Source organism: Corythoichthys intestinalis, chromosome 12 (assembly GCF_030265065.1).
Source record: "Corythoichthys intestinalis isolate RoL2023-P3 chromosome 12, ASM3026506v1, whole genome shotgun sequence".
Taxonomy (NCBI): domain Eukaryota; kingdom Metazoa; phylum Chordata; class Actinopteri; order Syngnathiformes; family Syngnathidae; genus Corythoichthys; species Corythoichthys intestinalis.
Genome location: NC_080406.1, coordinates 18,920,479 through 18,947,537, shown reverse-complemented (window position 1 = coordinate 18,947,537; position 27,059 = coordinate 18,920,479). Strand labels below are relative to the sequence as shown.

The 27,059-nt window shown below is 38.8% G+C and overlaps 1 protein-coding gene across 4 annotated transcripts in view; it reads right to left on the bottom strand.

Annotated features, from left to right (window-relative positions):
- Positions 1 to 7,189: 7,189 nt before the first annotated feature.
- The window catches only part of LOC130926791 (nck-associated protein 5-like), a 68,240-nt gene continuing 48,370 nt past the window's right edge, over positions 7,190 to 27,059 (bottom strand). Inside the window, exons 8-14 of one of the 4 annotated variants that reach the window (XR_009066280.1) lie at positions 23,239 to 23,406; positions 20,662 to 23,153; positions 20,469 to 20,583; positions 18,007 to 18,076; positions 17,229 to 17,268; positions 11,910 to 12,005; positions 7,190 to 9,754 (exon numbers count right to left, since the gene is read on the bottom strand). Coding sequence is in view for 3 of the 4 variants with exons in the window: in XM_057852024.1 (XP_057708007.1) it covers positions 9,753 to 9,754; positions 11,910 to 12,005; positions 12,545 to 12,919; positions 18,007 to 18,076; positions 20,469 to 20,583; positions 20,662 to 23,153; positions 23,239 to 23,406 (3,318 nt within the window). In the remaining variant the exon portion in view is untranslated. Of the gene's footprint in view, positions 9,755 to 11,909; positions 12,006 to 12,544; positions 12,920 to 17,228; positions 17,269 to 18,006; positions 18,077 to 20,468; positions 20,584 to 20,661; positions 23,154 to 23,238; positions 23,407 to 27,059 lie in introns of those variants that run through there. The other 3 variants (XM_057852024.1, XM_057852025.1, XM_057852026.1) reach the window with 3 other exon arrangements.

Sequence of the window (27,059 nt, the reverse complement as noted above, 5' to 3'; positions counted from 1 at the left end):
AGTCATTTACACTGAAAATGACCATAGCACACAGTAAATTAGTGCACAGTTGAGGCGTTTTTATATATTTTGAGTCACAGGTAGACGCCCACCCATCTTTCCATACACAATCCGACACAATTCACAACCAAACACTCCTGTGCCTTTATGTTCTCAGGAAGCCGACGAATCTGAATGTCAGTAAAAAGATTTGCATGACCGTCTACCAGAATCCATTTTCCCCTTTAAAAGCACATCCTTGTACAACCTTGCACGCATCACGGAGCGAGCTGGCAAAATAATTGCTTCGCCACAAACTCCGCTGTCCCATCTGCGCGAGCGCCCTGTTATCAGGAAGGCCAGCTTGATCACAGGGCAGCCTCTCATTCTGCTCCATCTTTCAGGTCAGTCGCTTCCAATCGGGCAGCAGACAGACTGAAAAAGAATCAGTCGTTTCAACCGCAATTCAAAATACACAGATGGCACAAATGATCATTTTAGTGTAGCTGCTCTTGACGTGCATCCATTTTGATGATTTTAGCACATTTGATGCTGATGGTATTGTAGTTAGAAAAAAAAAATACAGTCAAAAGTACTGAAATAGCTCCTTCTTTATTTTCCCCCTCCAACATAAAACAAAGCAATGTACAATTTCATTAGTTATTACTGCAAATGAAACAGTCACAAAACACCACAGAGGTTATGGGATTGTTTTTTTGTTTTGTTTTGTTTGTTTGTTTTTTAACATCAGAAGGAATTACAATAAATGTGCAATAAACCAAACAGTCCACTAATCAGTGCAGTGTGTAATAAATACAAGATGAATATTAGAAAAATACAATAGACATGCTCATTATGATGAGCCTTTTTTTTCTTCAATAACAATGCCAAGCTTCATCTACCCGTATGTCAGCGTCTCCAACTACTTCCCTGATCAATTAAAAAACTCTCTCACGCATTTATAAGACCTGACCTGTGCATTGCTACTTGTATAAACAACACTGCTATTTTTTTCGGTCAACATGCATGTAGCAAGTGAGCATAGTTGGAAAACAGAGGTAAATAAGTCTAATGCTACAGTTCAAATATTACTCAAAAAGAAAATATGAACATGGGTCAAGAGTGAAAGGATTGATATTTCAATGTTAGTGCCTTCATTTTCTTTATATGTACAGGGCTTAGCAAAAAAATATACCAAATTATTACTAGTGTAATTTTCTGACAAGAATTGTCCTCTTTGCAAGCGTGTGCATCCTGGTGGAAAATGATTTGTTATTATTTATCGTTTTAGGTTTGTGAATGCAAATCCCTCAGAACTCATTCAGTAGCATCAGAGGTGGGTAGAGTAGCGTAACTTCAAAATAATATTACTCAAAAAAAAGTAAAAGATAGCCATCCAAAAAATTTACTCAAGTACAAGTAAAAAAACGCTATTAGGTAAGAAAAATTCAAGTATTGAGTAGTATTGTGAATAATTGCTTACATTGTCAGATGAAAAAAATGGTATAGGTAGTAAGGGAGTTTTCAAAAAATCGATTATTAGATGCATCGCGATTCGACACGTGACGACTCGATTACGATTCATAAATGTTCAAAAACGAAGATTTTCCCTAATCACTTTATGACAGCCGCTCGTAGTGGAACGAAATTCAAGACACGTCTGCCACCCGGACACCTTTAACGGACGCACGCACAATGTTATTATGGATGCTGCCGGTTACTGAGCGAGAGATTTACCCCTTTTCAAAAGACTAGAAAATAAATTTGTGTATGAGACAGGCAGGGACCCGGCTGTCGTGCTTCTCTGCGCAAGATATTTTTTAGAGCGAGAGGGGAAGGGAGATAGTTCGTTGCGCCTCGTTTTTCAGTTGTCCAGCAGTAGGTTCAAGTCGTGTTGATTTGTAAAAGTCCCCAGTGTTTTGCCATGTCCCGTGCCCGTCTATCAGAGGTGAGTACACGAACCCTTTTGTACTGTTTAGCCTTTATTGTTGTTGTTTTGAGATCTTACTAGTTAGCGCCGAGCGCTATGCTAATTAGCGACATAACTTACTCCAGATGCAGAACATTTAAAACCAGGATTAAGTACAGCGGTAATACTAAAAACATGCGAAATAGTACAGAAATCTGTGAAAACAAAATATATTGGTTAAAAGAAGTCTTATTTCTTAAGACACTTTGTTTGTTTACAGAAAACCTGGAATTCATTCCGTCAGTGTACATTTTATTGTATTGTTGAGAGAAATAAGTTCTGCCTCTGAAACAGCAAATGTTTTTTCACCTTCTTGTGAAAAAGAGTATCTCAAGGTCAGCTGAGTATTGTATGGGCATGTTGAGAAATACGTACTGCCTTTGAAATGGTTCATGTTTTTGCACTTGTTAAAAAAAAAAGAAAAGTTTAAGGGCAGGTTTTTGTCGTTTCCATCGTTCCTGTTGAATCATCAGGATAATTTAAATAAATAATGGGCATAAATTTGTTTGGCTACTTTATTAATTAGTAATGTATGATGCATCGATAATCGTGATAACCATGATCATCGTCAATACCGTGATCATCGTTTAATAATCGAATCGTAGCACCCTGAATTGTAATCAAATCGAATCGTGGGGTGCCTAAGACGGCACAGCCCTAAAGATAGTCCCTGGGTTACAACGTACCCGAGTTACGTGATTTTGACTTTTCGACGCCGGAGTCTCCAGTTGATTTTTTTTTTTTTTTTTTTTAAACAATGGTGACTTTAGTGTTGTGATGCATTCCTTTATTTTGGCGCAGGAAGCATAGAGCATGTATTACTTCCGCACGCGAGTAAGAGTGCATGTACACACAAGGAAGAGGCATTTGCTCCCATGAAGAGAGAGGTGAAAGAGCTGCAATTGTTTTTTTTGTGAAGCATCCACAGAGGCAACACCTGTATATAACACCTGTTGTACTGTTTATTGTGCTTTTTCGATTAAGGTCGAATACTCGGGGCGAGTTGATGTGATTGTTTTTTGCGATGTGCGAATGCTAACTGATACATGCTAATCGTTTGTGTGGATTGTTATTGCCGTATCAGCAGCCAGTTATGAACGCAAATTTGAATTGATTTGAAACTGATTTAATTTCATTTTTGTTTTAGTTTCATTCTGCAAGTGTTGATGTCATGAGAAGCTGAAAGAAGTCAGCGGACCACACGAACGACATCGTCATTTCAGAGCTTAGCTCATTGTCTAGCTAGGACTTAGCTCCATCATTTTGGCGAGGACAGTACAATGACGTATAATACATGTTTTTGGCTAATTATTTTTGAGATTTGTGGTTATTTTGGAGTAGTGCTGCAATGATTAATCGATTAATTCGAGTAACTGGATTAGAAAAAAAAAAGCTTCAAATCAAAATTTGCTGCTTGGAGTATTTGTTGAATTAGATTGGCGTAGTAATGGTTTGTTTTGAAAGTGTTTGCATTTAGTTTTATTGATTTGGGTGGATACACGTCCCTCAAGTGGCAACAGTGAATATGACATAACTCATGTAACATGGCTGAATCCAGCTGCTCACTGTTAAGACCAACATAAGGTTGTAAGTTTTTGTTTGAGCTAATATTTTTTTATACATTCGTAATTTAGTTTAGAGATATATTTAGCCGTTATGTAAGAATATGAGTTTGAACGATTTGTTAAGCGTATTGTAAAAAAATAAACCTTGGCATTTTATAGCATTTAAGATAGCGGACTTTTGCTATGCAAGTTGGCCAAATGTTCCTGTGTTGTACTTAGATCCTCATATCTTAAATACAGTTTTAAGCTAAACTCAGGTATTTTAATTTATTTTTTTAAATGAAAGTGCAATTCTGCATAGTTTGAAGAAATATTTTACATCTCCTAAAATATATTCTGCAATGCATGAAATGTTCCTAATCTGATTACCCGATTATTCGAACTAATTAGTTGATAGATTAATTGACTACTTAAATAATCGATAGCTGGAGCTCTATTTTTGAGTACTTAAAGGGTTAATTACGATTTATGCAGAAATTCGGGTTGCGTCACCAGCATAGGAACGGAACTCGTTTGTAACCTGTGGAGCACCTGTATTAATTTTCTGAGCTGTTATTTAATGTATTTTCAACTATTATATGAGCATATTAGGCCAAAGAAATCCACAAAAAAATCATCGAATTTGACTATAAAATCTAGAGAAATGAAATATCACCTGTCCAAAGAACATGAGTGGCAGCTCGTGGAGAAAACACATTTCCTACCATAAAATTAAAACGATCATATCTCCGGAGGTTGAAACCCGCACTTTCAAGCAATGTTGACTTTATGACAAATAGTTTGTTATTTATTGTACATTAAAGATGCCACGTGATTGAACAGGCCAGCGCGATCATAGGACTTCCGACCGCAAACGATGTGGTTATTTGACTGTATTTTTACGTTTGATTGGTATAATGGAGTCATGTGATTATTGTTGCGATGGCTCATTGGTGAAACTGGTACAGCTACTGTGCTGGCAAAAATAAAGTAGAATAAAGAAGAAAAATGTAGCAACTCCGTTGTAGCCCCAAAGTAGCTAAGAGTAGCGTTTCTTCTTCGCAAATCTACTCATGTGTAAAAGTAAAAAGTCTGGCGTGGTAAAACTATTCTTATAAGTACATTTTCCTCAAAACATTACTCAAGTAAATGTAACAGTAAATATAACCATTACTACCCACCTCTGAGTAGCGGCCACTGCAAAGTTCAGAAAAGACGTCTTTCATGATGTGATGTACAATGGTTTTAAGGAACTGTTTGAAATTGCATCATAACAGGATGCACTGAAAACTCTTAAAGACTTATACAGGAAATGTTAGTACTATATAGAGGCGGCATCTGATGATTTCTGGATTCGAATGTCAAAAACACAAAAGTGTTGGTATGATGTTGGTCTAAAAAAATTGTTAAGCACTATTTTTTGGCTATAGCAAAACAGGAAGTGACTGCAAAGCATGTAAAAGTCAGGAACAGTAATATGCAGGAATGTAAATAGTAACATGAAAACATCACTAGAAATGACAGAATACGCAATAAAGTGAGAAACTAAGCCGTGGTATCATTTTAGATGAATGCACAGACAAACTAACATGAGGTAAATACTGAGATCAAGTTGTAATGTGTCTTTCTTGAACAGATCATCTTTTCAAAGCCACAGCATCGATCAGAGACAATGTTCACATTTTCCCTGAGCGAGTACGTTAAGGTTCCATGCACAAACTCACTGGGTTGCCCCGACGTCATCGCTGTGGAATAACAACAAAAATGCACAATGGAGATTTGCACTTTCCCGTGACAAGAGAGTTGTAAAGTGACCATTACAGTATATGTGATATGTGATAGACAGTCAACAGTGCCGCAGTATTTTCTTCCAGCTGTGGTAATAAAACTGCTTGGAATGTGATTTATTTATGTCAACACCGGAGACCATGCGGGAGGGTAGCACAGTAAAAAAAAAATGAAAGCAAGTGCACGACGTTTGATCATCTTGATGTGATTTTAGGCTCCCGTCTAAGGTTCTCGTTAAATCTTCAGAGTTATTCCATATTTACAGAGGAAAATAAAAAGCAATGAATTCCAAGACATTTAAAGGTACAAGCAGCATCAATGGGCCCTGGCTTCCTTTTTGAAGGTGAATCCTTTAAATCAGGGGTGTCCAAACTACGCCCAAATGCAGCCCGCTTAACCCCAACCCTTTATTGGCCAACGGCAAATTATGAAAATGTGAGCTCAGGGGTCAAAAACTGACAACCTGTTGAAACCAATGTAGGTGCAGGGCAACAGTTTTGTCTCTGGTGTACTTCGACAGCTCTTTGGTCTTGGCCATAGTGGAGTTTGGAGTGTGACTAACTGAGGTTGTGGACAGGTGTCTTTTATACCGATAATGAGTTAAAACAGGTGCCTTAATACAGGTAACGAGTGGAGCCTCGTTAGACCTCGTTAGACCTCTTTGACAGCCAGAAATCTTGCTTGTTTGTAGGTGACCAAATACTTATTTTCCACTCTAATTTGGAAATAAATTCTTTAAAAATCAAACAATGTGATTTGCCGTTTTTTTTCCACATTCTGTCTCTCATGGTTTACCCATGTTGACAATTACAGGCCTTTCTAATCTTTTCAAGTAGGAGAACTTAGACAATTGTTTGACTTTTTTTTTTTGCAGCCGAAGGACATTGTTGTTTTAGTAATGTACATATACCGTATTTTTCGGACTGTAAGGCGCAATTTTTTTTCATAGTTTGGCTGGGGGTGCGACTTATACTTTGGAGGGACTTATGTGTGAAATTGTTAACACATTATTCTTTATTCTTTATGGAATTCTTTATGGAATTTTATTGTCATCATCATTGGTATCATTGACATTCATTGACAATTACAAAATGTGATATGATTTGCCCGAAGGAACCGAATAAGACGATAAAGGCGGACGAGATGAAGCATATGCTTATCAGTTTCCCGTCCCCCATACAACTAAAGACGCACATTCAGGCATGGAACATACATCAAAACTATAAAATAACACAGTCAACAATCTGGGTTTAGTAACTAAGCGTCCAGTCAAACAGCTCGATTAATTTTAGGGCGTACAAGGTTATGACTTTGTCATGTCCCTGACATTTTTGCATCTGTTTGCTGTGGAACATTTTGTTGTGGCTATGTGTGTGACATGTTATCACAGCTGGTGTGAGTAGCGACTCAAAATGAATATTATATCATTTCATATGTTATTTTGGTGTTTTGGAGTGGCACTGATGGTTTGGTAAACTTGTTAGCATGTTCTTTATTCTATAGTTATTTGAATAACTCTTAATAGCTATGTTACATTAACATCCCGGCTAGGTTTGCATTTCGTTGTTCATGCATCATGTAACATTATCATACTGTAAACTTATTCAGCATGTTGTTCTCTATTGTATTTTTATTTTAAATTGCCATTCAAGATGACATATCTGTTCTAAGTGTTGGATTTTATCAAGTAAATTTCCCCCAAAATGCGACTTATACTCTGGTGCGATTTATATATGTTTTTTCCTCTTTGTTGGGCATTTTATGGCTGGTGCGACTTATAGTCTGAAAAATACGGTAACGTTCATGACAGTGTTTTCCCCAGTTCCTCGTCCTGCTTCTAAAGTAAGTGATTTCTTAGCCTGACTTTTGTTTGTTAAGACTTTTTGGATTCCCCCAGTCATTTTCTTGGTACTTTGTTGTTTTTTTTTTTGGGCATTAATTAAAACATTATTGCACCGCCTGTTTTTGCCTCGCTTCCCTTTTCCTGCGTTTGGGTCTGCACACCACCTGCCTGCCCGTTTCCTGACAGTTTTTCCTTCCCACAGACTTCCCACTGATCTGCCTTGATACAGCACTCTGGGAACAGCCTATTGACTCAGAAATTTCTTTCTGTGTCTTAGCCTCTTGCTTGAGGGTGTCAATGATGGCCTTCTGGACAGCATTCAGGTCGGCAGTCATGCCCATGATTGCGGTTTTGAGTAATGAACCAGACTGGGAGTTTTTAAAAGCCTCGGGAATCTTTCGCAGGGGTTTTGAGTTAATTCGTTGATTCAGATGATTAGGTTAGTAGCTTCTTTAGAGTACCTTTTCATGATATGCTAATTTTTTGAGATAGGGATTTTTGTTTTTTCTTGACTTTTTTCCAAAATAATCAATATTAAAACAATTAAAAGGCTTGAACTACTTCAGTTGTGTGTAATGAATCTAAAATATACGAGTCTCATGTTTATCAGTACATTACAGAAAATAATGAACTTTATCACAATATGCAAATTTTTTGAGAAGGACTAGTATAATGCACTAGTTTACATAACAATTTACGAGATAACTAACATGGACACTGTTTAATGTCATTTTGCACACGTATACACTTTAGTCGAATTTATCATCTCAATATGCCTGATTTATTATCACATATGCCACATTCCTTTTCTTGTTTTATGTGAATAGTTTCTCCACCTACAGTATACCTTAACCGATCTGTAACATTTATTCATAGTACGACCTTGTTTTAATAATGTTACTTAAATTTTTAATTTTTGCCCTCTTTTTGCACTTCTGGTTAGATGCAAACTGATTTTGTTGTGCTGTACTTGTACGTGTGTACTACCAAAGTTGAATCTGAATCTGAATGATCGCTACCCATTCAAAATGGATTTGACGTCTATCGCCGTCAATATCAGCCAATGAGTTGACGCTTAAAAATAAATATTCTTCTCTATCAAGACAGGACAGACTAAATAGTCTCAAGTATCCATGCCTAAAGTTGAGCGGATCATGCAGAAATGTTCATTTTGAATGGCCTTTCCATAGTTGCAAAGACATTTGACTTGATTAATAATATGCTGACATTTTAACTTTACATCATTAAGCGTAATTGATGGTACTTTTTAACAACCATTATGAACTTTTAGCATAAATATAACTCAGACAGATTTTTAAAGAATTGAAAGGGGCTAACTACGTGTTTGACCTGAAAGGACGAAAGAGGTAGAGAAACAAATGTAAAAAGGCGCAGAAGTCAATGGGAAGTAAACCATTTAAACTCAAAATACCTGTTTGCTTGTTTGTTTAACAATAAATAAATCATAGCTGCGGAGAGCAGTGTCTAAAGGTCCTTTGAAATACTACAGGACGTGACTTTAAAATTATAGCGAGCATATTATGGACACAAATCCATTCAAAAAGGCTTAATAATGAAATTAGAAACCAAATATACTTCTTTTCTCAGCTGCTTTGGCCCCGCCCACTAAAAAATCTCCAAGCAGAAGATGATGTCACACCCAGAATAGGTGCAGATTTTTACAGTTTGCTAGCATGCTAATCATAGGCTTTCTATTCTGTTCAGTCAATATGTACTGTCTAGCGCAATGCTAGAGAGCTACAAATGTTCATCAGTTCTGGTTGTGATGTTGCAACCAGAATTTCTGAAAAAAGTAAGCGTTCCCTGGTGAATTTTTTGGGGTGGAAAAACTATTAAATGGTTAAAGAAAAGACATATTTGGGTGCCAAATTCATTTTCAACATGTAAAATCACATTAGCGCAGTCATTGTTTTTGACATGGTCTCCATTTCATACCACCATTATATCAAATTAACACAAAAGTAGGCAGATTTATCTATTATCATAGGACACATGAAAACTGAATTAGAATAGAAAGTCAGACATTTTGGGTTAAAGCATCCTTTTGGGTGTATTTCTTTAGGCTTCATCCAAAAAGCCGTAATTAGGGATCACAAAAATTTTCTAGGTTTGGATCAAAATCACATTTTTAAACATTTGCCATTAAAAGTTGTATATGAAGTGTTCATCGCTGCTTGTAGCTTTCCTTTACACTTTGTTTTAATCCAATACACAGTAACAATGATCGGGATGATCAACTGTGAGCCCAAAATGAGAAAGAAAAACATCACCATAGGAAAAATAACAGGTGGGTTTTTTTGTTTGTTTTTGCCAGATGGCGACTAATGTGCGCTTTGTATATTGGATGCTGGAGGGGCTTCAAAATGTTTCCTGAATAACTGTTACCGCCATCCAGGCAACGGACGCAGTCTTTGTTGCGGCGTGTTGTGTTGAGACAACAGAGGAGTGTGTGTTTTTGTATGTACTTGTTGAACCACAATCAGGTGGTGGGAATATCAGACGCCTTCAATGTTCAAATCTTGCATGCAGTTAGTCCACTTGGGGGTTCAGAACTGGGAGCATTTTGGGTCTTCTTGTGTAGATTTCCAATGACCAACGGAGTCAAAAGCTCTGGAAGGGAATGGATATAAAACAGAAAGTGAAAAGCAAGCGATCTGTAAGCATGCGCAATCTAATGTTTGTGAAGGGAATAGTATCCTTTCCCATATTTACTGTTTGACTGTTCGAATTACTCTAATACACCCAATATAAAATAAATAGCATTTATATCATAGTTTAAGAAAAACAAGCAGAATAGTATTTGATATTATGTGCCAAGACAATGGGCAGATAAGGGCGGAACAGATATAGGACGCCTTCTGACAACGGAAGCCCAACACGCGCGTCATGCAGCTGACTGAGACATCTACAAGCCCACGTCTGCACCACTAAATCCTGCATTCACCTCTTCTGGACAGTCCAGAACAAATGGCGGGACATCCTGTTTTGCCACAAGGAATGCCTGAGAACAAGAAGACTCCATGGCTGAGAGTTTGAACACTCAGCGCTGAGGCTGACAAAAACTCCAACTCTGGTTGCAACAGAGACGCACGGACTCATCGGCCCAACCAGCAATGGAAAATTACCCTAAACAACGCCCAAACACACCCTTCTACCGGACCACAACCCGCCCGCCTCACTAGAGCCTTCAAAAGACTGAACTCTTTAGCTAGTGCTGTCGTTTCTCGAGAATCTTTTGGTGATGGCGACTCTGGATCCAGTCTTCCTCCTCGCCTGGGTCTCTTTGCTGTTTTGGTTTGCTGTATGATTGCTGTCGACTTGGAAGAAATTGTCAACTTGTGTTTTGAAGCATTTTTCCAGCTTTTAAAATGGAGTTAGTACAAGGGGTCAAAACTAAGGTGAACGGGCGGAGTTTGGCCTTTTGGTCGGGTTGTTGGTCTGCCGCAAGCAACACGTCACTTTTGCTCATTAATATTCATGACGTTAGCAATTGTTGCTAGGCGGATCAACCTCCCGTTTGTCCCTAATAGTGTACGAACAAGATGTTTACTGAGCTAAACCTACCAATTCTGTCCAAAAATGATGTCCCTGATGCCAAATTCACTGGTAAAGATGTGGAAGAACATACAAATGTTTAGTTAAAGGGATGGCTTGAGTGTCGAGGGCTGAAAAAGAGCCGACCTGATCCAGAGGTAGCTTTTTTATCGATACTTTTTTCTTGTGTGCATTGCCTTACGCCACTGACAATGACATTCTCCTGTTTCAACAATCTATCCTTTACCACCATATGCCCTGTCTTTCTTATATATTATATCCTCTGGTTGTCTTACGTCTCTGACCGTTCTTGGGGGCAATTTACATCGCTATTTTTGTGTAGCAATCGCAAATTCTACTCAGTGACAGCCAACGAACCCTTTAATTTTTTTCATAATAAACTAATCTTAATTCTATTAAGGTATATACACTTACCCCTCCTAAAGTTGTTTATTTACAACAGAAAAGGTAACAACAGTGGCAGTCAGATACCATTTTATTTTTTTCAATAACAAATCTTAATTCTATTATTTATTTACACTAAAGTTTTGTGTTTTTTTTTTTTTTTTTACATCAGAAAAGGTAGCAGTAGCAGTCAGATACCATATTAATTTTTTTTCAGGTCCTTCATCGTCAGACAGAAGCAGCATGGCAAAACTGCACGCTAAAAAAATAAGTTTTTAAATATCAAAATGGCTTACCTCATTGTCCTCTGTAGGACCATGCCCCTCAAAAAATGTTCACAGCATATGAAATGTGAATGGCTTCACCTTGCTGGCGTTAAACTGGTCTTTTGGACATCCGCGCAAGTTGATCCATTCTTCACATTTTTTCCAAGTTTTTGGTTTCGGGAAACGTATGAAGAAAACATCCTTCATATGTCATAATGTCTCGTGTCATTTCTACAAGTTCCATAGCAGCAGTGTTTGATTTGCATGTTCTTTTTTTTGACAGATTACGGGAGAAAACAAGCAGAAATAACATGGATTGTATGGGAGGGTGTGACTATAACGACCGACTTCCGCGTTACGATGGCGACGTCACGGTCTAAAAATAGCATTCGTGTGGTAAGCTATTGTGCTAGCGCTGTTGCAGCGGTTTGGCTGGTGTGATTCGGGCAATCTGGCTAAAAGGTCAAATTCCTTCATTTGAAATAAAACTTGATTTGTACAGATGCATTGACCGGAAAACCCTCAATGTGAAAGTGAAAGAAGCCATTTTGTGGACTTACAACTGGCGAGCTGAAGCCTCGTCTGCTCATTCTGTTGACTCTGAGGGGTTCTTGTCTTTGTTTTGATATAAGTCAGCCTCTTTGGTTCCATTCCACCTAGGAAATAAAACAGAAACAGAGGAAATGTGTCGTGTTTATAAATGATAAACAAACGCAATGATCGACAATTACATAAGCATCACCCTTACGGTAGTTTTATCTACCTGACCTAAATTCACTCAAGTCCCTTCCCCCTGTTTAGTTGCATCACGAGCTCATGAATGATGCAACTGCATTTGCTGTGCATTTGCAGTATCACAAATTGACTCCTCCTTAAAATGATTAATAGAGAGCCATTTTGGGTGGATTTTCCAGGATATCCCAAAAAACTAACTTTTGATAGTTACTAACAATTTGAATCACATTAATAAAAAATGACTGAGGCAATTATTTTTAGAAGGTGATGATATTCTACTCGAGGAAAACCTCACGGCACAAACAAAAACTTTTGGCATGAGACTTACTCCCAGCTTTGGTAACTATTCCCTAACGTGCCAGAGATGACTTTCCATCTTTTAGCTGGAAAAATGTCCAAATAAATGGGAACCGTTCTAGTTTTGTCCGCCGATTATCATAAGCTTTTTTTTTAACTTTACCTTGCGGGGGTCTCTGGGTTCTGTTGTGGGTATCACACACACGGGCAGACATCACAATAGGTTGAGGTGGGGGTCGGACAGGCTGGAGGAAGGCCACGGTAGGGAAAGGCACTGACTGGATGTGGGAGGCGTCGGACAGAGAATTGGGCAACCCGGCGCGGTCGTCCCTTAAACCCGAGGGGATCCTCCACCGGGGTAACGGGGACAACTCGTCGGCGGAGGAGTCTGGGACCCGAGCCAGAGGCGGCTCGGGCTCGGGAGTTGATGAGGAGGACTTGGGGAGTAGGTGCAGGATGGAGGAGAAGAAGGAGCAGGATTCGGGGAGGGGGATGGTCCCGATTCCGCTGTCCAACGTTCGCATCTTGCAGCCAGACCCTGAGGCACAAGGATTACAGTTGACGAGGGGGAACACGAGGACGAAAACGCCACTGGGTAACCATGGTTGAAGTGGCACTGACGATAATTTTGGAGATGTTTTTGATTGATCCAATTAAATATGATGTCAATATATTTATTGCCGATAAGAAAATAAGCAAACACTTTGATAATGTTGGAAATTTAGCATAGTTTAATTTAGCATATAATATAATATAATATAATATAATATAATATAATATAATATAATATAATATAATATAATATAATATAATATAATATAATATAAAAAATAAAATATAATAATTTAGCATAGAATGTGAATTTTTAAATTTTTAAAAGATAAGTGATTTAATTGTTAGCAACAAATAAGATAAATTCTTTTAGTCAACTATATATTGAATAACTGAATAATTAATTTATTTGTTTTGAATCATGAAAAAATATCAGGAAAATAAATATATTTTAAGAAAAAACTTAAATGAATAACAATAAAATAACTGTCATACTAAATATTAGATTTTAATTTAGTATTTTGGACATATTTTTCAATCGTAATCGTAATTTCATGGTCAATAATAAAAATACTAGTAGAATAAACATCTGTCAAAAATCTGTTTCAAGTTTCCATTATTTAGTGATTAATTGACTTATAAATAAATGAAAATAAAATAATTCATCTTCATTTTCCACCCCGCTTATTCCCATGAGGGGCTCAGGGGTGCTGGAGCCTACCCCAGCTAAATATGGGCAGTAGTGGGTACACCCTGAATCGCTTGCCAGCCAATAAAGTAATTATTACATTAAAAACAGTTTCATACATATGTTGAAAACTAATTTCTTTACATAAAAGTAGGTAGTATGTAAATATTCACATAATAGAAAAGCTTTGCGATCAAAAGGATTTTACATCATAAGATTTTAAAAAGCCTTAAAAAAAAATTTTTTTTTTACCTAATCTATGACAATTCAGCCTTTGAAAGAACAAATAAACCCAAACATATTTCAAGCTCATTAATGAAGCCTTTCTTTACGAATGAACAATAACACTTATACACCTCCCATCCTGTCCCTGCTCTTATTTGTCGGTTGCTGTTCCCCCTTTACCCTGATGACAATACCATCTCCTTATACATTGAGGAAAATAAGTATTTGAACACCCTGCGATTTTGCAAGTTCTCCCAATTAGAAATGATGGGCGAGTTTGAAATTTTAATGGTAGGGGCTTGTCTACTGTGAGTGACAATCTAAAGGGAAAAAAATCACATGACAACACCTGAGAAAATTAATGTTTATATTTGGTACAGTAGCCTTTGATTACAATTACAGAGGTCAAACGTTTCCTGTAGCTTTTCACCAGGTTTGCACAGACTGCAGGAGGGATTTTGCACCACTGCTCCACTCAGATCTTCTCTAGATCAATCGGGCTGTCACTGAGAAAAACGGAGTTTGAGCTTCCTCCAAAGATTTTCTATTGGGTTTGTGTCTGGAGACAGGCTAGGCCCCTCCAGAACCTTGATATGCTTTTTACGAAGCCACTCCTTGGTAATTCTGGCTGTGTGCTTCAGGTTTTTGTCATGTTGGAAGACCCAGCCACGACGCATTTTCAATGCTCTGAGGGAAGGAGATTATTCCCTAAAATCTCACCAAATATGGTCATCCACTCCTTAATGCAATGCAGTTGTCCAGTCCCATGTGCAGAAAAACACCCCCAAAGCAAGATGCTACCACTCCTATGCTTCAGAGTAGGGATGGTGTTCTTGGGATGGTACTAATCATTCTTCATCCTCCAAACACAATGAGTGGAATTGTTATGTCCCACTGATGGCTCGCGAAGGGCGTAACATAAAACGAGCCACAAGTTTACCAGTGGACACAATTTATTTACACAAATCCAATTCACAGTGAATACAAAATGTGGAAGAAGCTGGCTTCAGGGTAAACCCAGGCCAAAACAACAAACAAAAAGAATCTACACTGAAACCTCACACGCTAACTAAACCCTGATCGTAAAAAAGAGAGAACAAAAAGACAGCCACTACCCTGGTTTCCTACACTAAACAAAACAGGAGAAAACGGGTTGAACAAAAATGACAGCTTACCCATACTGCTTCTGTGCTATTATTTACAGTGGTGGACAAAAACGATCCAATAACGAACAAACACAAAACACCTCACGGAAAAAGAGGGAGTGTAACAAACTAGCAATCGAATGCGAAAGCGTATTATGGCGAGCAAACAGCTGGCGAGGAGGAACGCGGCACGAATGCTGTCAATACGACCTCCCAGAGCGTTGACAGCGGCTGGGTTTTGACGTTGGTGCTGTCCTTCAGTGGCCAATCAGCGGCGGCCACGACGTCTGCCCATTCTGTGTCGATCTCACTCTCAATCAGTGATGATGAATCGTGTGTGAACTGTCTGTTGTTGAAAATTAAACATCAAAAAAACTCTTTTGGTACCAAACCTGTGCTTTATTCTTCAGATACTTGAAGTGTGACATGTAAATAAGTCACAGACTGACAGCAAACATGTGAACACATTAATGATGAAGTGCAGCAACCAAAAATACGACATAAAGTGATAAAAAGCTGGCAGTTTTTGGCCGACTGGGTCACAGCTTCGCGTGGCCACTCGATTCCGAACACACACGTCTCGGTGGTTCTTCCATTTTTTTTATTCGGTCGCTGACCTTGCCATTTGGCAATCTTTATGATGTCTTGACGAGACTTGCTCTTCGATGATACTCCCATCGGCTTGGTCCGTTTTTGCGTGTAGAAAATGTTTGATTCTATTCTGCAACGGCGGTGATTTCGCACTGAACCGGAAACAACAGCCTGAGCGGACCAATCACAGTCCATTTCCGTCACGTCATATGCGTCGACGTGACGGGTTTGAAAATTCAATAGGACCGCGTCAGGCTACGGCGCAGGGTCGTAAATTGGGTCTTCCTTAACGGCGCAGGTCTGACGTGGAAGCAAAAGCATCGGCCTTTAGTGTATTACCAACAGTAACCTTGGAAATGGTGGTCCCAGCTCCTTTCATGTCATTGGCAAGCTCCTTTTGTGTAGTTCTTGGCTGATTCCTCACAATTCTTGGGATCATTGAGATCCTACGAGGAAGATCTTGCATGGAGGCCCAGTCCGAGGGAGATTGACAGTCATGTTTTGCTTCTTCCATTTTCTAATAATTGCTCCAGCCGTGGATATTATATCACCAAGCTGCTTGGCAACTTCCCCTAACCTTTTCCAGCCTTGTAACGGTCTACAATCCTGTCTCTGATGTCTTTGGACAACTCTTTGGTCTTGACCATGTTAGTAATTGGAGTCTTCCAGATTGAATGGGGTGGGCAGGCTTTTATACACAGCTAACAACCTCAGACAGGTCAAAAATCAGACTCAAAAAGTTTACCTCCACTCCACTTATTCGTTGGATTTTTTTAAAGGCGACAAACAGGTCTATGAGGCTCACAATTCTTGCTAATAGACAGGTGTTCAAATACTTATTTGCAGCAGTTTAATAGAAACAAATGGTTAAAAATTATACACTGTGATTTCTGGATTTTTTTTCTTTAGATTGTCTCTCAGAGTGGACAAGCACCTATCATGAAAATTTCAAACCCGCTAATCATTTCTAAGTGGGAGAACTTACAAAACCGCAGGGTATTCAACTACTCATTTTCTTCACTGCACATCAGTGAAAAACGATAGCCAATTCCAGTGAGCCCACTTGAACCACTGCTTAATTCACACACTGCATGACGTTCAACAACCAGCATGCGTCCACCACACTGACAATGAAATCATCATGGGATGGCATCATGGCATTCAAATACACAGCGCGTGTGCGAATTTTATTTGCAATGCATTCTAGTAACGGCGTACTGTTTCATGATTTTGCCGTTAAAAGAGTTTCATATTTACCTAGGTGTCTTTCTGTTATAGTACTATAAATCAAACTCTGGTTGCTTGGTGTAAAAATGTGGTGTGTTTGCATTAAATGTCAGCCAGCTCCGCTATGCATAAAAATTCTCTGTCTCTGAAAGAATATAAAGCATTCAGCGATTTTGGAAGTGACAAACAGTCTCTAGTGCTTTTTGACTTGTCAAATGCGTCACAATCCTACACAAAAAACATGACACATTCACCCAAAATGAGCAAAGAAACAATCACTGGAGATCTAATTAAAATAATTAGATCCAAAATGAGGTCAACCTCTCACATATGATGACAGCAAAGCTGGCAGCGGTATGATGCAGCATGAGAACATGCTGGGGTTACACTCAATGGAGTGACACTTAGGTGACCTTTACCTTCACAATGCAGAATGTCCATATTGGTCCAAAGTGGCTCCTGTCACGATTACGGTACATCTTAAAAGTTCACATTACCTCGCAGGTGAGTTATTAAGGGTTGACACATGGGGGTCCCACATTGCAATCAAGCTCAATTAAAATACAGAGGATCAAATTGGAGTGAGGCTCGTGGCGCAATCTATTATTCATTTCAATTAGAGTGGGCCGCTAATGAGGTGGCGATCTCATTTTCTATTTCGCTACCAATTATATTTGAAATTTCCATCAGGTGGTAGCGAATTCGAGGCAAAGGCGACAGTCAGTCAGTATTGCTTATCCTCACAAGTGTCGCGGGGGCGCTAGAATTAATCCCGGCTGCCTACGAGCAGGAGGCGGGGTACACCATGAACTGGTTGACAGCCAATCGTAGGGCACCATATTTTGCATTAAAAATTATCAGCATTAGTAACAGCAAGGTTGTAAGTAGGACGAATGGCATTAGTCCGTTCGGAAGGCTACTTCTATCTGAGGACATCAGACGCATCAAGAATTCCGAAAAACGGATGATGGATCTAGAGATAATCGGGAATGGCTTTCTATGCCTCGACAAAATCTGGTCTAAACTACCTTTAATAAGAGTAAATCAATCACAATTCAGTGTAAAATTAATATCTAAATGGGCCACTTCAAACAACGCATGAAACAACAGAAAAAGTTCCTTTAGTTTTTGCCTACTGTACTACTCTATTGACACTGAGTCGAAGCAAGCTATACACGCAAAACAAATGCAACTTACCGATAACTGCATCCTGGAGGGTGGTCTTGATAAGGGCTCCGTTTTCACCATCAAGTCTCTGGTTCATCATCTGCATCATTGGGGCACAATCAAAATGATTGATGGCAACAGCATGAATGGAATTACCGTATTGGCAGGAATATAAGACGGCCCTGATTATAAGACGACCCCCTCTTTTTTAAGACTCAAGTTTGAAAAAAGACTTTTTGAACACCAAATTAATTTTAATACAGAAAAAATTACAGTACATCCAGGGGTGAAAGTGGTTAGAATTTCTTGCCAGAACTCCCCGACGTGAAGCTCGCCATGGAGCCAGAAATTTTATTTAGCTATTTATTTATTTATTTATTTATTTTATTCTTTCATCTTGGGGGGGGGGGGCAGGTCAAACCTCCTAAACTACTGAAATGCAAAGAAAACTGTTTTAGCACAGTTATTTCTATAACACACACAACAACTGATTTTCATTCAAAATTGTATTTTTCAATGATTTGCAAAATAAAAGTTGACAAAAACAGCAATAACCCCAACCTCCATCTCCTAATTTTTATTTTCCCTCATTTTCTCACATACTAAATGCCAAATCTCAATTTTAACTACTTAAGAACATAGTAGATGTATAACAAAATTTAAGTTAATGTAAACATTTCCTTTTTTTTTTTTTTTTTTTTTTTAATAATAAAGATGTAAGTAACATACATTCAGAAAAATAAGTGCAAATGACTTATATTATGCAGGGTGAGATGGAATATATTTTGAAGATCGCGCAAACACTGACTTCTTTAAATCATAAGGAAATTAATAAATAGCCTAACATAAATGAACAAATATAAGTCCAAAGTGCACATTGACAGCTAAGATGTTCTGAAGCTCCCCATCAGAGCAAATAAAATGAAATATGATAAATAAGCCTCCTCAACTCTTTCGTTGCTCTTAAAGATTTGATCCATTTTATGTTGCATTGCCCATTTTTTGTCGCATCATTCAACAACCTTTCTTTTTTCCTTTCTTTTTTTAAACACATGTGTATGTAAATCTGATGTTGGTAGATTGTTTTCTTCCTGGAGATGAAATCCATGTGTGGCAGCTTAGCATTTTTTTAAAACAAAGCGTTTTGACAGTTGCCGTCATATTTTCGAAATTAAAGCACCGTGTACCGGAACAGCATTCCGGCCCTGAATCTTATACCGGAACTGTGTTCCTGACCGTTCTGGCCCACTTTCACCCCTGAGTACATCCGAAACAAATGATTATAAGAATATATTTAAGAGAAAAAGCATGTTATTTTGCCTCATTCAAATCTTAATATCTGAACATTTAAATATGTAAACTAAAGTGCAATTACATTCGTAAATGAATGACTTCTGGTTTTTTAAATGTAAATAAACCAATCTATTGTGATTAAACAACACAATTGCAATAACTGCATTAACCATCAAAGTGAAGTCTAACTGTAACTGTAGTCTTGAAACAAATCTGAATAAGGAAAATCATTAAAATAAAATAATGCAAACTGGTTAAACTTGAGAGTATTTGAGATCTTTCATGACAGAACATCGCTTCAATGATATCTGGCGCCATCTAGCGTCGTGAATGGGGAGAGTAGCTGAGATCTGTCATGACAGAACATCGCTTCAATGATATCTGGCGCCATCTAGCATTGTGAATGGGTATAATATCTAGAACGCGAATATAAGACGACCCCCTCTTTTTCAGTCTTATTTCAATGCAAAAAACACCGTCTTATATTCGGGCCAATACAGTAATATATGAATTAATATGTACTAGGGCTGTCAAAATTATTGCGTTAACGGGCGGTAATTAATTTTTTTAATTAATCACGTTAAAATATTTGACACAATTAACGCACATGCCCCGCTCAGACAGATTTAAATGACAGTACAGTGAATGCCCACTTGTTAATTGTGTTTTATGGAGTTTTGCCGCCCTCTGCTTGCGCTTGGGTGTGACTGATTTTATAGGCTTCAGCACCTATGAGCATTGTGTATGTGATTATTGACATCAACAATGGCAGGCTACTAGTTTATTTTTTTTGATTGAAAATTTTACAAATTTTATTAAAACAAAAACATTAAGAGGGGTTTTAATATAAAATTTCTATAACTTGTACTAACATTTATCTTTTAAGAACTACAAGTCTTTCTATCCATGGATCGATTTAACAGAATGTTAATAATGTTAATGCCATCTTGTTGATTTATTGTTATAATAAACAAATACAGCCCTTATGTACCGATGTTGAATGTATATATCCATCTTGTGTCTTATCTTTCCATTCCAACAATAATTTACAGAAAAATATGGCATATTTTATAGATGGTTTGAATTGCGATTAATTGCGATTAATTACGATTAATTAATTTTTAAGGTGTAATTAACTCGATTAAAAATTTTAATCGCTTGACAGCCCTAATATGTACATGTGGTGGTGATTCCATTACCTGTGCATCCCCAATGATGTCATTGTGTCCCTGTGTTTCATGAAGTGATATCCCTGGGCAAGGCATTGAGATGCATGATCGCACTGCATCGTGCGACTCTCTTCTTCCCACAGAGCTAAAACAAAACAGTAATTCATGAACAATTTGAATATGCATCAGTGCAGAGAGAAAAAAATGACAGAATCAGTCCTACCACTCTTTTCCATCACTTTTTCTTCGGTCTCTCTTCTTATCCGTCTTGGCCTGCTTCCCACCTAGCAGGGAAGTAATCTTTTGATCCCTCTTTTCGTCTTTCACCTTCACCGGGTCCGATTTCTTGCTGCTGGGTACTGGTAGCTTACCCTTGCGGAAACCAAACCAGTTAGCCAAGGTGGAACCAGACTTCTGCTTGACTTCGCTGCTCCTCTCCTGCTCCTGAGACTTGTGCAAGTTCTCCTCAATGCCAAGCATCACCTTTTCCTCGATGGTGGTTATGGTACTCTGTCTTTCTGGTTCTTCGCAGACAGGTTCTCCGAAGGCGCTGCAGAACTGTTGCTCGATCTGTAGGCGTCTGGCTTGTTCTCGTTGGAGTTTAAGACTCTGGAGTCTTTCACTGGAGGATCCAAGACATGGAGGACATGCCAAGCCTTCTTCGATGAGGAAGTTGTTCAGTAGGGATCGGTTCATGGGGCAGTGGTAGCTACTGGAACAACTCATGCTTCCCGGGAGAACGTCACCAAGGGAGTTTAAGGAGCTCCCAGAGTGTGTTTTGATCTGAGTGCGCACCTTGCCAGACCGGTTGAAGCTGGGTCGGTCCACGTAGCGGGCTCCAAAGCTTTGGCTTCGAGCCTTGGCCCCGTTCATGCCCATGACTGGCTTTAGTGGCGGTCTGGTGGACACGGAGACGGAACGCTTGAATAGCCAGCCTTCCTCGTCAAAGCCCCAGTCCAGCATCACGCCACCGTCCGAGGTGACTGGAGCACCACATGGCTCAGAATCCAGAGAATTACAACGGGTCTCAATCTTCCGGCGAGCTTTGCCGCAATCAGGCATCATGTGGGGGTCGCAAAGGTATGTCTGATAGGTTTGGATGCTTTTCATGCCCATGTTTGGATCATCTTTGTTCTGGCGACTTAACACAAGGAATGTACCGCTTTCTGGTCCTGAGATTGCCTCGTGGGATCTGGCATTTGCGGGAAGAGACATTTTTACAGCCCTGGACCCAGAACTCTGACAGTTGTGATAGTATACATTGGAATATGTCTGAGGCAGGACTTCAGAAAGTTTTGGCTCGCTGATGCTTTGTTGAGATCTTTGTAACACATTTGGATTTGGCAACATAGAAGGTGCTACCATTCCGCTGTGGTACGCGACAGCTCTCTCAACGGCTGATTCTGAATCATGTGTTTCTGTATTGGGGACCGATGGCATCCTGGAAGAATGGGCGTTGAAAACAACTTTGGCTGCCTGATTGTCTGTTGAAACGCTAGTATGGTGACCAGAAATAGATTTCCCCACGGTGGCGCTGTGAGAGCGACTAACATGTCCGGAATCAGATGCGGTTCTGAGGAGGAGAGAAGTTGTCCGACCTGGCGGAGGCGGTGGCGATCCTAGTTCTGAATAAAATGGATCGGAGAGCTGTTCCAGTATGTTATCACACTCCTCATTGTTGGGCAGAATCTTGGCGGTTTGTGGTTGTGTCGCTGGACTCTTTGAGTCTTCGTCAACCGTAGAAGGCTTGACAGCTGTAGCACTTTTTACAGGTGACGCTAGAGGCGAGCGCTGTTGCACGCGTTCCAGAGACTTGCAAGTCGATGTGGAATTCTCGTCTTTTTCTGCATCATGACCTGGGCCGTGCAGTTTACCGTGATTGGCCCTTTTGTTCGGACTGCCGGATTTGTGGCCTCGAATGAGGTTTTGATGGAGAGGCGAGTGGATGTGTTTGTGCTGTTCCGGTCCGGCGTCGGCACTCTTGCTGCGTAGTATGAACGCCTTCCTGGCAGAGTCACAAAGCTGCGGTTTTGGTTTTAGGTTCCTTGGAATCCCACTGTCCCCGTGGTGAGAAACTTCTGCCGAAGAGCTACGCTGCCTGGCTTCGCTTACACAACTTAAAGCCTTAGTAGCCGAATGCCGAACGGCTGGATTTGCATCCCTTGCTCGAGATTCCAAGTCCATGCGGTCCAGCCGAGATTTACGGTCACTTGATCGTTCCTGGTTGTTGTTGCTGTCGCTTAACATGTCAACAGAGTTCTCAGTTTGTACTTGTGAGTGTTCCTCTAGGCTACCATTTTCAAGCTGCACTGATGGGTCTGCTGAGAATATGAAGTTATCTGAAACTGTGCTACCTACAGGTTCTTTTGGACTATCTGTCTGGACTGATGTGTTATCGCTGGATTCTTGACTTTGTGACATACGAGAATCGTTGCTGCTCTCATCAGAGTCCAGAGTTGTGATTCCTCCGTTGACATTTTTATTTGTCTTGTCCGTCGTCCCCATTAGATTATTCTTGATGCCCAGTGAATAGATACCTTCATTTGAGGTCATGCAGTCCTTGCAGTGCTGTACTGATTGAGGAGGTTTTTCCTTAGAGACACTTGTCTGAAGACGCTTCAGCCCTTTCAGGATGTGGCCTTCCTTCCAGCCAATATCTGTCTGATGACCCGATACAGAGCCCGCACTCATCCTTTTGTCTCGGCTGGTGGGGCACTGTGTTGGGATATCAACATCTATTAATCATTACGTTTACCCACAATCCTTCAGTGTTACAGAACATTTGAGAAGCGTGACTTACTTGTTTGGACAGGCCTCGTCCATCAGCCCAAGTGTGTGATCCGCTAGAGTATTCACTACCAGCACTGGATAAAGAGAGGTCACTTCCACTACTACGTGGGCAGGTTAGGCTCAAGAGACTGGGCCATCTTCCTGCTCCGATTGCCACTTTTCCATTCCTTTGAATTTCCTGTACAATAAGTAACCATTTTGATTTCAAGGTAATCTTGGAGCCATCTGTTTAGGACTCAAGGAACACCTGCTTCCGATTGAGGCTCCATGGGCAAATTCCTAAGTTTGTCAAGCAATTCACTGCTAAAGCTTCCTTCAAGCTGAAATGGCCAAACTTTGGATATCGGTTTCAATTAGCTCTCTTTTAGAGCTGACAACCAGATCAGACACAATTTCATGTTTATTGATGGAACTAGTGTTCAGAGCATAAGCAGATTTTAACGGGGGGGAGCAGGCCCCCCTGGTGGCCTAAAAGTGTCATTGCATGTAATTGACTTTCCTATATACTAGTATATAAAAGTTGTAAAGCAATAAAACTGCAACAAAAATGAATGAAATGAACAAAAAAATATTTTTATATGGGTCAAAATTATTTTTCAAACAGATTATGTGACTGGCAACTTGGACGGTCATTTGCTTTGCATATATATATATATATATATATATATATATATATATATATATATATATATATATATATATATATATATATATATATATATATATATATATATTAGGGCTGCAGCTATCGAATATTTTAGTAATCGAGTAATCGACTTAAAATTCTATCGATTAATCGAGTAATCGGATAAAACAAATATATTTTTAGGTGAAGAGCAATTATACATATACATGAGAAAACAAGACATTTCATCTAATCTTGAACCATTTTCAGTCAATCCATGTCTTTATTTTCGATGTATATTGTTGAAAACAGCCAACAATTGCATCTCAGATGAAACTAGAATAAAAAAAAAAAAAGACTAATTCACTGCTTTCACTCAAAAAACGTTTAGATCTTATTAAAATATATATATATCTTACCTAAAAATGCCGTTACGCTTGATAACACACATCACTTAAAAGTTAGGATTTTTTTCCCACGTGTTTCAATTGAATTTCTCTTTGTGTCAAGCCATTTTTAAGTTCTAGCTAAGTTTTAAGTTAGTCTAAATTGTAAGTCCTGATAGGATTTTGAGTTTTTGCAGTGTTCAAAATAAATGTATGATACAGGCTGTATTGGAGCACATTAGGGACCAGTGCTACTTGGTGTTTTATCCAGCAATGACTACTGAGCTAAAATTGATAGTTAGCATGATTAAGTTTTTATTGTACACCCTCATCACTCCACAATGCTATGTTATGTTAAAGCCTGTATGTAAGACACGTTAGCCACGCATCGACAGTGGTCATAATTAATTGAAACCTAGCCCTCCGCAGGGCTAACGTTACGTGAGCTAGTAGCGGCAATAACGTTAATCTTATTTATTAGCGCTTAGCGCTCTTTATTAGCGCTTAGCGCTGTACTGCTTTAAGATGGCGGCTGTTTACAAACGCTGGCCAGACGCGGCCGAGTCTGTCATTTCGCATCTAGTTAAACACCTGTTACCAATGTAGCATTGTGCGGGCTAGTATTTAGTAACGTCGGCGTCGTTTGTGGCGGCTGTCGGCTGCGGTAAGTTTTTTTTCCCCCTTCTTCCTCTTCGCACGTGACAGCGCGTTGTCCCGCATTAAAAATAGTCCTAGCAAAACGTGATGCTTAGAGCTGTCAAAATAAACGATTACTCGAGGTGAATAAAATTACTTGGATCAGTTTTTAAACTCGAGTTACTCGAGTTGCTCGAGTACTCGTTTCAGCTCTAATATATATATATATATATAAAATCAAACAATTTTTTTCTTTGATTGAAAATATATATTTTTTTGATTGAAGCAACTTTTTGGGGGATTAAATGATTTAGAAGAAATGTCCTACCCATAATATGGCCCAATCACAAAAAGGATTGCTTCAATCAATGAAAACTTTTTCGACGAAAAATTAAGTGTGCAAATGCAAATCTCATATATTTTTTTGCATTCAAAAACTTTTACCATCATTGATTTTTTTTTCTTTTTTTTGATTGAAGTGATTTTTCTTTTTTAAAATATATACAGTATATATTTTTAGGAAACTTATTCTTTGATTGAATAATGACAAAAATGTCCTAGCCAAAATGTTGCCCAAACACAAATCAACATTACTTCAATCAAGAAAGTTGCTTCAATCACAAAAAAAAAAAAAAAAAAAAAAAAAAAAAACCAAAGAAAAATAGCTTTCACATGCATTTTGAGTTTGATTTAGAGTTTCAAATTTATTTTTGCATTCAAACACTTTTTTTTTTTTTTATTGAAGCTACTTTTTTTGTATATATATATATATATATATATATATATATATATATATATATATATACTGTATATATATATATATATATACTTTTTTTTATTGAAGCAACTTTTTTTTTTTTTTTGAATGAATAATAAAGACACAAATCCACCCCCATATGGCTCTGCCCAGGGGATACAATTTTTGACTGGGATAACTACTAAGCTTGAGAATGATAAACCGATACGACCGGATTACCGGTTTTACAGGTGAGAGATACAGCTGTATCGATAGTAAAGTTACCATTCGACAGTAATTAGCCATTAAATATTCAATGAACTGATAGTAGGGATAGAATTTGGCTATCGCGAGCACAAGAATCGGCTTCTAATGCCTATGCCAATGGATTGCTTAATGGGATAATAATTTAGCTTTTACTTCACATGCTGCGCTTGTGTCATTCACCACACAGCGCATTTAGATTACGACCGCACGCATGATATAATATGGACAAGCACAACTCAAGGTCATGGTTGCCTCAGAAGAACCGCTACTAGTCGCTGTCATTACCCGATCGTCACGGGCGTGTCATAACAACGCGAGAGCTAACAAAACCACTGTAACGCACGCTCCGTAGCGTTTTCTTCACAGCCCAAAACGAAACTAGTAGTGACAACGAAGCAACATGCTAAAACAATGGACAGTTTGAGCACCAACGCCAGCGACGTGCAGCGATTGATTTTCAATGCACCCAGGAAAACAAAAATCGGACTTTGAAGTGAGGAAGGCAGCCAGATCTGTTCGCATGGGACAGAGCTAGTGTGAAGTGTGGAGCGGTACCGAGATCGTGAGTTTTTAACCCTGAAAAATAACCCACTAAAATGGCGGAAAGGGCAGCACGACCCTCTGGAGATTTTTTTCCCCCACGAAACGCAGTCTACTTAAACATGAACATGTGGATTAGTTGATCTTCCTCAAGAAAAAATCGCCCTTCAAAAAAGATATGGACAGTGATGAGGAGTAAAAAATGTGGAAACACAGGCATAAGTGAAAGACTTTGCTGTGTATAAGGTTAAAGTAATGATTATTGACCTGTCTGTCTAAAATGCCATATTTTTATTCCCCCAATTATACCAGTGGTAAAGCATAATTTATTATTTATTTATGATAACATTGCAAGTTTATTTTTTTTTTTTCTAGAGCTGCTGCATATAATTAAAATTAATTTATATTAATTAATTAATTTATAATTAAAATTATGCCCTGTGATTGGCTGGCAACCAGTTCAGGGTGTCCCCTGCCTACTGCTCATAGTTCGCTGGGATAGGCTCCAGCACCTCCGCGACCCTCGTGAGGTAGAAGCGGCATGGAAAATGAATGAATGAATAATTAAAATGATTAAAAAATATTTTTTGTTTGTAAGATGCTTACGTTGAAAGTTTGCACTTAAATTACTTACCTCTTGT